Consider the following 10,798-nt stretch of genomic DNA (forward strand, 5'->3'; position numbering starts at 1 on the left):
GCATACCACCAACCTACCCCATGACCCATGACTTTATGGCTACACACCTGCTGTGGTGCACATGCAGCAGGTGAATTCTAAATATAAACTTTGAATGTGAAAATACAAAAATGTGGAAAACTAAGCATGCAAAGTTACACCTGCGTTCTACACAGCCTTTTATTTCTACTTGTTTTCTTGCACACGTGGCTCTGGGTGATCTGGGATATTTCAGCACAAAGGTTTGAGTAGATTTGTGTCTGCTGAAACAAAGACCTCACAGTGCCGCAGGTCGCTTTGCATCAGTTTACATTCACAGATAACCCTCGTTGTCTCTTTGGCACAATGACTGACCCATACAGAGGGCGGCAGTGACTGACACAGCCACTGAAGCTCCAAAGAATGCCTGGATCCGAGCCAGAACCTCAGAAGAACCTCACCCGCCTTATGCCCCGGCACCAGGAGAGTAACGCCTTCAGAGACGGCCCTTGTGCGTCAGATGGGCTGAACGCACCCTGAAGCAACAGCACAGCAGGGTGTCGGCACTGTAGGCTTTGGACTGCCAGAGTGGTCAACTCCACCCATCCTCAGCATCAGCTAGCATGGCCACGGCGAGCACCTCAGGGCAGACCGCATTCGGCCTCGGCAGGAAAAAGAAGAACCCAGGCCTCATGGACCAGATTAGCAAATTCTTTGCGGGAGAGAAAAAGAAAAGGAGCAAGGTGAGCAGCTTTGCACTTGATCTTTACATATTACTTCCAGAAAAAAAAAAAACATTTTTTTTATTGTACTTTGTTGTTGTTTTGTTTTGTTTTTTTGCAACAGTTTATTGAATTTGGTAACTTTTATTCACAGTTTTTGTGGCAGTCAGAAAACAGAAAAAAGATAAAACCTAAAGAAATTACTTCAAATGGCAACACCCAAATGTATTAAGTTTGTCCAAATTAAATGAACAAACTGGTCTAAATATTACATATTAATTTCATTTCATTTTGATGAACCTCATTTATTTGTGTGTTTCTGGTTGAAGCACTTTATGTAAATTGGTCCAACAGTTCTTTTTTTTCAGTGACTGAGGAGCCGAGCGTCTACATCTTCAGCTGACGGTGAAGGAAGTTTTGGCACTTGACCTTTAACTATCGATTACTAAAAAGATGCAAAATTCCACCTTTAAAAGTTTTACATTTTGGCATCGTAGCATATTATGATTATGATTCATGCAGCACTTCGCTGAATTTTGTAACATTTATTGGTATTTTTTTATTTTTATTTTTTTGCAGTTAGTGTTTAAGAAAACAGCTTTTTGGGGGGAGTTTACGTAGTTTATAGTTCATTAGAAAACTAATTTACACTGATACAACATTAAGTTTTTATTTATTTATTCATTGTCTTCTGTACTTGTAGAAAGTTTTTAAAAAGCAACAAAAGAAACACATTTGGTTCACAAGGGCAAACGTTTCTGCTGGTGGAAAGACAGCTGATAAATAAATTTCCAGGAAAAATGTTCCTGAAATGTAATTTGAAGTGAGAATTTTTTTTCACATCAGGTGTGCTTCGTTCTTGTTTTGTGGCTTCTTGTGAAATGAAACGTGCTGCTTCACTGAGACCACGACTGACACAAAGATTCAAAATTAAAACATATATTTTTTTGTTTTTTTCCCAAACTAGCTTGAAAATTATTTTTATTTTAATTAACCAGGACAAAAATAAGTAAATAAATAAATGAATAAAATGTGTTCCAGATGTTAATTGTAAGAAGTTGTTGTGTTTTTTAAGACTCTTTTAAAGTGAGATATTTGGGTCTAAGTTGGGACAGAAATCAACTCATTTTGGGGCAAATCTACTGAAAGGGGTGGGGCCAGACTTTCACTGAGTTCTGTTTTTGAAATTATATTGAAATATGTCCATGTCTAATCTGAAGCGAAGGACGTGTTGATATTTTTCAGCTGTGTTTCAAAGTCTAAAGCTCAGATTCCATTTGATGTGAATTCAGTTTATTTGTCTAGTTAGAGTGTGTGACCTATGACTTTTGTTGCTCCTCACAGGGGTCATTCCGGGGTCACCTGGCTGCCTCCCCTCAGCAATCCTCAGCTCGCCGTCGACCCAATGAAAATGCTGTGGTGCATTTCTTCAGAAGCATCGTAAGATGTGTTTGTGATTTAAATCCCCACCACAACCACATTACTAATCTAATATCTACATTAAATACATAAGTAGCATAAATCAGAATGCTTTAAAACTAATTCATGTAAACTTTTATCATCAGTTCCCAAATGATGTGTTCAGGCTGGCTGATGAAATTAACTGAGGGTTTTATCAATCATAATCTGAGTTATTTGTTGTTGTCCTGAACAGTCACATTGTTGCTTCTTGGTGTTTCTTAGGTAACGTCTCCTCGTCCTAAATCCAGGGTGAGTCTCATTTCTCATCGATGAGGTGATGATGCAGAGCTCCTTTTTAAAAGACGTCACTTACAAACATTCATCTAATCACTCATATAATATTTCATCGCCACCTCACGCTGACAGCGAGTGCTGGCGGCTGTGGCGTGGCTGCAGAGATGCAGATGCCAGCAGAACGTCACTGACTCTGATCGTCTCACTGTCTGTTTCTTTTTCATGTGCAGTGGAGAGAAGTCTTGGGTTTGGTATGTTGTGCAGATTTGTGTCTGGACTGTGCAGCTGGTGTTTCCATCCATCTCTCTGATCGCGACTCTTTGTGTGCCGTGCACCTGTTACCTAACCTCTACCCTGTCTTTCACTTTTTGTATCCTTGAAGAATAACATCTTTTATAACAGCCCCAAATGCATTCAAAATGACAGCTAATTCACAGCCCTTTGTGATGTAATTGAAAGGTGCCGCTTGTATCAGCACATCGCTGCCTATTTGAAAATAACACATTTATTCATCATATCGGTGAATTTATTCTATTTTTTTTTTTTTTTGCTTTAATCCAGAGCGACTCGATGCTTCTGGATGACTTTGAAACTGCTCAACTATTTATGAGCCACCACCGGTAATTTTCCTTTAGGACCTCTTGACCTTCATCACCCTCCTCCTCTTCCTCCCTTTTTCCTCTAATTTTTCTTAAAGCTACAGTGTGTTGGATTTGGTGCCCTCTAGTGGTGAGGTTGCATATTCCATTTTGCCATCACAATTTTGTTTCCTTGGCAATGGCAACTCATGTTAGCTCCATTGCCTTCTCTTGCGATAAGAAAAAAGTATGATCCTCTGTGTCGCCAAAATGAGGGCTCTTAAACTAGTAGGACACACACTGATTCCACTTATTTTTCTTCAGGATTCTGGCCACTCTTCAAAATGCTAAATGCAAATGGTGGAGTAAGTACTGTGTGCCCCTTTTAGGCTACTGTATCAACATGGCGGCCTCCATGTAGGGGCCCTCTCCCATATATATATATATGAAGGGCTCAATCAAAGCTCATGAAAACACACTGATTCGTTATTTCAGGAACAGATGGCTATGAACACGGGCACTGCCAGGGAATTTGGGCCACATGTAAAGAAATCTTACTGGGCCACCCCCATATTATTTTGTCAGTATTATAATTGTATTGGGGCCTCTCTGGGGCCCTGTCAGTCATGAGCCCCTAGAATCCGTCTCCTTATTCTCCCCTTTTCGGCATCCTTGGCTATGAATGCTACAGTATTTTCCATTCCTGCTACTAAACACCCCTAAATCCTACACACTGTAGCTTTAACAGCTCAGTCACTCTGTGATCAATGTGACTCACCAATTTTTCGCCTCCTTGCAGTAGTCGAGCACTTCAGATTAGTGACCCGCTCACATCCTGTGTGTCACTGTGGGTAGCACGCCGCGTGTCATCTTTTTCCTTTCCCCATAAAGGATGTTACCTGAATGTGGTCCTTTCATGGTTTCCCTCTTTTATGTAGTGTTCATGGTGTTCTTTTATAAAGAGACAGATAACACTATTTAGCCTGCATCACACAAACACACAAAACACATAACTGCAATTTTGTTTTTGCTATTTCATACCTGAAGGTTAGAAATAGAGCACCTCTATGTTAAAAATTGCTTTTAAGCCATGTAGTGTTTGTTACGCTAACATTTTTACTGGGAAATTTCCATTAATTTCAACGTAATAACCCAAGTTAATATATTGCATTGAAATCAGCATTAATTAACTTTGACACAGTTGGCTGCTGACAAAATTAGCATGAGCTAACAAAATCTGCAAGAACTGAAATGAGATGAAAGCACATTTTAAGAATATTTGTAGCAAGCACATTTTTTGAAAATGTGCTTACTGGTTAGATGTTAACTGGTCAACTTAGTTGTTTTTGATGAATTTATGCCAGCTAACTTCTATATTGAGTTTATCCAGCTAGCTTCTATATTAGCACAGAGTGCCTGGTTATATGAATATTTTTATGAGAACATTTCAATTAATTTCAGTGTATTTTGAGCTGAGAATTGCTCAAGAAACCAAAATACTGGCTTAAGTAAAGAAATATTTTACATACAGAATTAATCAATTTTGAAAAAGTAGCCTGATAAAGTTAACATGGACTTAACATAGTAGGCAAGACTGATGTAATTATATGATCAAAATTATATATTTGCAAACAAGCAAAAAAGTTTGAGCCTGTTAGATGCAAAGTAGTCAACCTAATTCGTTTTGGTGAGCCATCCTCTAAGCTAGCTTGCTAACTTCCTAGCTAGCATAGAATGGCTGGTCATACTAACAATTTGATTGTGAAATTTAATTAAAATTTCACAATGTAAGAGTTCAAAACTCTTCACATTAATTCAGTCAAGAAGCCTGAATATTGGCTTTTTGATTACCCCACAAAAATATTTTTCAGTTAGATCAGAAATTTGACAAAGTAGGCCTCTGCTAAAATTAGCATGGGCTAGCACAATGGGTAAGACTGATGAAAACATATTATCAGTACTACATCCAGTATTTTCTTTCAACTGGGTGCAGACTATAATGATTTTGTTTGGAGTTGATTAGACTTGCTAATATGCTAGGGCAATGTTCATTTCCATAAGTAGCAATAAAAGGGGTTGATACTGCATGTCAAAGTTCATTAATGTTGAACATGATGCAAAATTTTCACATAGATTACTTGAGTCAATATTTTGCAAATTTATTTAAATTTAAGCATGCAAAATTTCACTAAATTCTACTGGGACAGCCTCTGGGTCTTTAAATACCTGTATATATTAAAACATTACAGAATTATGTAAACCTTACATTATTACACTTTTATCATCTGTAAGGGAAATTTACCTAATATTTAAATTTATATAATAAATAAATAAATAAATATTTGTTAGTACGTAAACAAAAATTTCCCTGAATGTACAATGTGGCCATTAATTAGGGGGGAAAAAAAATTCTAAGTTGGAAAATGATGTATATTTCTGCAGAAATATTTTGTCTAGCAACAGTGTTACAACTTGTTAAAGGAATCTGATAAAAAAAAATAAATAAATAAATAAATAAATAAAAATGAGGCAAAATGTGTTTGAACTCATTTAAAATGAATACAATTTTTGATCAAACTTGACAAAGTACCATCATGGATTCAGGCCCTGGTTTCAGGTCCAGGTCCTCTTTCCATCTGTGCTTATAGAGCGTGTTTTTGTAGGCCTCGTCGCCGCGTGCCGACAGCACAAAGTCGCCGGTCAGACGACGCAGAGAACAAAGCACACTGTCCAGAATCTTCAACCTGGTGAGCTCTTTACATTTGCTTCTTTTTCTTTATCTTCAAATCTTTTAATCAGTTTAAAAAATAAATAAGTGCTGTTTCCTCTGTTTATTCACCCAAATACAACAGTGACGCTCTGACCACAGACCAGTGAGTAGTAGTACAGAAATAAAAGGATTTCCCATTTCAAGGTAGGGGAGAGTGGGACAGATGTAACATCGGGCAAGTTATAACAGCATGGCTTCCATCAATCAGAGTCAGAGTGGGGTCATCATGTGTCTGTAAAACAGCAGCTGCAGATTTTACTAAGAATTAAAAAATGGAAAAAGTTTATTTTTCGACAGTTTTATTGTCGATCTCTGATCATCTCAGTCTACCAGCTCAACATAAATTTTTTGACAATGCTGGGACATGTTATATTAATTTTTAAACAGCTACAGTTGTTAGCATGCTTATCATAATATTTTTGAGTATTTTAAATATGTCGGCCAAATTCCAGGTGACACACGCGAACATCTAACACCTCTCGCTTAGTACTTAGAAAATGTGTGGCCATTCGCGCATTCAAACACTTTTGAGCTGGTGGTGAAATTTGTCTAAGTGCCCCACGACTGTGAAATTGCCAAGTACACATGTAGCGTGCCAGAGTAATGGCTCCCCCCACAACATGTGTGTGTTTGTTTCGCACTCTCCCCCCAACATGTGGCGTGTATGTAATTCGCACGCCCCCCTCGGGGGAGCCGCCTCTCATCTGATTACAGAGTGACACCTTGGTCTGTGCGTGAACGGACAGGGGGTGTGGCTGGCTACTAACAGCAGCAGTTGTTGACATGTCTGGTCCTGGATGTCACAGCTGCAGAACATGTAACGTGTTTTGATAGACACGCGCGCGCATGTGTGTGTGTGTGCTTGCTGTCCTCACGTGGAAATACATAAAAACATATATCGCTTTTGTGACAGGCTGTCCCAGGTGATACAGACCGTCAGGTCATAACACACAGCAGGCGATCTGAATGTCACGTCACCCATGTCAGCTCTGTTCCACGACACAGTGTCTGTCCTGAGGCGCACTGTCCACAAGACATGCATGTCGGGCTGGACACGCGCGGGCCGTGATGAGAGTGCACTGCTCCATACATGTCATTTCATGACTGTACGTCTGTGACCATGGGTCATCTACAGAGGAACAGACGGTTCATACTTGTATTGTCCGCTTGATAAGAGGGATTCAATAAACTGGGGTGTTTTTTAATGGTGTGTGGTTTTATTTTTTTATAAATACGTCCATCTCCTTGTTGATTTCAGGCTTCTTTTTTTTTCCACACCTTTTACAGGCCAGTGATGGTAGCACAGTGGTAAAGTTTCTGGCTGGCAATCAGAGCTTTTGTAAATTGCAAGTTCAAATCCTGTGGGTGACGTAATTTTTTTCTTTTTTCTTTTCACAGCAGCTGCGCAATGTGGTTACATGTGCTCCAGCTGCTTGCATTGTGTTCCTGCTGCGACGGTATCGTGCACAAAACCGTCGCAGCAAGATCGTTCACGCCTGCCCGTCAGCTCTATGGTTTCGTGGTTCGCTCATACGAGCTGTTCCGCCATGATTTGTACTTACTTATACTATGTGTGAAGAGGCCCTAAGAAGTGCCCCTTCCACCTCCCACGCAACATTTGCACCTAAATAAATTGAATTTAATGTTACACTATTGAAAAAATAGTTATATAAAAGTAATAATGTCTTCATTTTTTTGTGTATCCTTCAGTTTTAGGTGATTAATGAATCATTGGTTTTTCAATCACAAATACAACCGGTAGCACACACAGTTCTGATATCAACTACTAGTATCGGTCTTAATTGTAACATGTAATGCATATAATGTTCATCTCTTCATAACTTAGTGAAACCCATCAAATTTAAATTTTAAAATGCATTTCAGTTTTGCTTTTGTCTTTTGACAGTAAAAATATATCTTGATGTCAGACTGAAACAACCCCCCCCCCCCCCGCTTTTTGAAGCAAGTTATGGAATATGTGCTATTATTATACAATCTGAAATAAATAATGTTTTCAGTGCGCACGTGCAACACAAAGTATGAGAAGCATTGTACAAAAACGTTTGGGGTTGCAGGCACTCCAGCCAAATATGTTACGATTGTCCCAGTCTCCCCTATTTATTCATCATTCCCTTGGTTTTTGCCATGCAGCATCGACCATCCACGTGCTTTTGCATCAGCATATGAGTGTAATAATCTAATAAACTCAGGTGGATCATTTACTCACAGTGACACCACGCATAAAACTCGCATCACTTTTGTTTCTGTCCATGACGTCTACCTCAGCTGCTGAAAATTCATCTCCAGGGTGGAACCAAAGTCAGTGTGAAGCATGAGACAATCAGAGTGATGACATCAGTTCCCACTCCAGACTATTGCTAGATGTGAAAAAAATTAAAATCACGTCACGTGACTTCACCTTCACCTTCTGACCTCTCAACAGGGTGAAACCAAGTCCCGTCCTCCTCCCAAACGCTGGAGTACCATCTTCTAAGCCCTCTGAGGACCAAACCACAGATCCAGTACTGATGGGACAAGAAGAAGAAGAAGCAGCAGCAGCAGATCCACCACCTCCGCCTACGATAACCCACTAACACCGGCCTCCTGGACACGGTCACAGACGTGCCAGTTTCTTCTGTTAATGCTTCTGAAGATCTTGTCTCCCTTGTGCAGCTGTTTCAAGCTCTCGGAGGTTTGGTTTTTCAGTAAAACATCCTCCTGTAGAATCACCTTTCGATGGTGCTAGCGTCTGCTGTCAGTTTATCTTTTTCGAATCTCACACACCGAAAGCCAGTTTGTTTTGTCTAACGAGCGTCTGCGGCGTGCCCGTGTTTGTGCCTGAGTGATGTGTACAGTGTACAGAAATGTGTTTGGAAACTTACTCAGCTTTATGAGTTCTAACGAGTTTGAAGGTTTTATTGTAGCGAATAAACTTGTGCTGAAAACAATAAAAAGCCCTTTTTCAATCCACTTAAAGAATGATTCATACTGCAGCTTGTTTGCATCTAAATAACACATTTTGACGTGATTTATTTTATTTTGAAGGAGACATAAAAAGTTTGTTTTCTCTGAAGGTCAGATGGCAAGTTGTTCAAAGGTCAAAGGTGAAGCAGGAAGGAGTTTAGCACAGAAGGGCTATTTGTTCATTTTATTTTGTGCAGAATTAATGTTATTGTCATTTGTGCACGAGCTGTGTTATACGCTCACTTTAAAAGCACTGCAGAATGTTTGTGTGTTTGTTTGCTGACACACTGTGGAGCTGCAGAAACTGATACCGAGTTTTGTATTATTGCATCACTTAAAAGTAATTTTATTATTCAGTCCAAATGAAAATAAAGTTTCTCCTCTCTAACTTAAGGATCTGTCTTTTTTATTATTATTAATTGCTTTAACTATTTATATTTTCATGTTTCGTGAATCCATCCATCCATTTTCTATACATGCTACTCCAAGGGACACGGAGGGCCGGAGCCTATCCCAGCAGTCACAGGGCGTGAGGCGGGGTTCACCCTGGACAGGACGCCAGTCTGTTGCAGATTAAGGCCCCTTCACACATAACATGAAATTGGGCGAATCAGGCAGAATTAGACCGAAACAGGCTGAATTGGCGAAACCCGAAAAATTCCAGCCGCAGTCAGGAAGGACAGATGGTCGGACAGCCGCGTACGGATGCCATATGATCCCGTTGCGACGGTTTCGTGCACGATCGTGTGCACGCGCACCAAAACAGTGCAACCACATGAGAGGTGTGGCACCACATCACGCTCTCACAGCAGTGGAAGCAATTAAATATTGTACAAATGTTCACAAATCAAAGAAAATGTGTAAGGACAAAATATTGAGACATTATAGAACATTATAAGAACAATGAATGTACCGTTGAAATGCAAGACAATCGTGTCACTGGTAATGTTTAATTGATGCTTGATGACTTGATGCTGGGATGGTGTCTGTGTTGGAATTGAGGAAACAAATGGGTTTCTTTCTATCTGTTAAAATATTTAACTCCTGTTAAAAGGAGCAGAGAATACAAGAATTATCATCCTTGTGTTCCTTTTTGTTCATGAACCATACCCATGGAAGTAAACAAGGACTTAATGAAATTACATGACAAATAAAAACATCCCTCCTTTCCTTGCGCACGCAGTGACCGGTGGTCAGGCCAGAGAAGTTCTCGGCTGCTGCGAGCCACCTGCCTGGATCAGCCCTGAGCCACACGAACAGCCAGCCACACGGAGATGAAAGCGGCCGGTCACATGGAGGGTCCACGCATCCAGCTGTCCTTGGCCACTTGGCGTGCCAAAGGACACCGTGTCATGTGGACTATGACTTACGTGGTGGACATCACGTGAGCCTCGCAAGCTGGCTGATCATAAAGATCAGACGGATAATTTCAGATGGCCCAGCCTGGCTGCATGGTCATTGCTGTGCATGCTGAGACGTGGCTGAGGGCGATCCAAAGGTGATTTCTTTTGTTTTGACCCCCCTCCCCCTGTCATCATTGTTTGCACACATGCATGCACCACCGTGTCTTGTACATGGGTGGTTGGAACATATGCGTGTTCCCGAGCTTTGTGTTGTGCTGACGCGGTAGTCAGCTGCGATGTGGAGCGGCACAAAGAGCCGCAGGAACGCAGTCACTGGCTGTGGGCCATGGTCAATTCCCTCCTTGTAGATTTTGAATGACATCCAACCCATGACGTGATTACATGTCAAATGCTAACACAGCGGATGTGATCACATCTGATCATGTCAATATGGACACATCACCGACAAGCGACACGCCCCCATGTCCGGCACAGCAAAGCACTCACATGAATGAATGGGCTGTCACTGTCCACGTTGCAATCGCGTGTCACGTGGAGTAAGGCGCAGAGTAGTGTTTTTATTTTTATCTCTATTGTAGCGGCTGGGCACACTACTGCCTGGTAATTCCACCTCCAGACGGACATGCTGTACAGTGGTCCCTCGTTTATCACGGGAGTTACATTCTAAAAATAACCCGCGATAAGCGAAATCCGCAAAGTAGTCAGCGCTATTTTTTGCAATTATTATAGATGTTTTAAGGCTGTAAA

General features: G+C 40.6%; 1 protein-coding gene across 6 annotated transcripts; it reads left to right on the forward strand.

The window, feature by feature from the left end:
• Nucleotides 1-437: 437 nt before the first annotated feature.
• Nucleotides 438-9,080, forward strand: mbpa (myelin basic protein a). 6 transcript variants are annotated; one of them, XM_034160333.1, is made up of 7 exons: nucleotides 438-701; nucleotides 2,025-2,120; nucleotides 2,364-2,390; nucleotides 2,606-2,626; nucleotides 5,617-5,733; nucleotides 5,780-5,826; nucleotides 8,167-9,080. In XM_034160333.1, exons 1-7 carry the CDS (start codon nucleotides 582-584, stop codon nucleotides 8,315-8,317), a joined length of 579 nt encoding a protein of 192 aa, XP_034016224.1. In that variant the 5' UTR covers nucleotides 438-581; the 3' UTR covers nucleotides 8,318-9,080. The 6 variants fall into 6 exon arrangements, with proteins under 6 accessions (XP_034016224.1, XP_034016228.1, XP_034016225.1 ...); XM_034160337.1 differs by having other exon boundaries at nucleotides 439-701; nucleotides 5,617-5,700; nucleotides 5,806-5,826; nucleotides 8,167-8,279; XM_034160334.1 differs by lacking the exon at nucleotides 2,606-2,626 and having other exon boundaries at nucleotides 439-701.
• The last annotated feature ends 1,718 nt before the right edge of the window (nucleotides 9,081-10,798 follow it).

Source organism: Thalassophryne amazonica, chromosome 20 (genome assembly GCF_902500255.1).
Source record: "Thalassophryne amazonica chromosome 20, fThaAma1.1, whole genome shotgun sequence".
NCBI lineage: Eukaryota > Metazoa > Chordata > Actinopteri > Batrachoidiformes > Batrachoididae > Thalassophryne > Thalassophryne amazonica.

Excerpts from the sequence above, each read along its gene's own strand:
- mbpa (XM_034160333.1), top strand. The coding sequence starts at position 582 with ATGGCCACGGCGAGCACCTCAGGGCAGACCGCATTCGGCCTCGGCAGG. Across the intron at positions 2,391-2,605 it reads CTCCTCGTCCTAAATCCAGG|TGGAGAGAAGTCTTGGGTTT; the intron begins GTGAGTCTCATT and ends TTTCATGTGCAG. Across the intron at positions 5,827-8,166 it reads GACGCTCTGACCACAGACCA|GGTGAAACCAAGTCCCGTCC; the intron begins GTGAGTAGTAGT and ends ACCTCTCAACAG.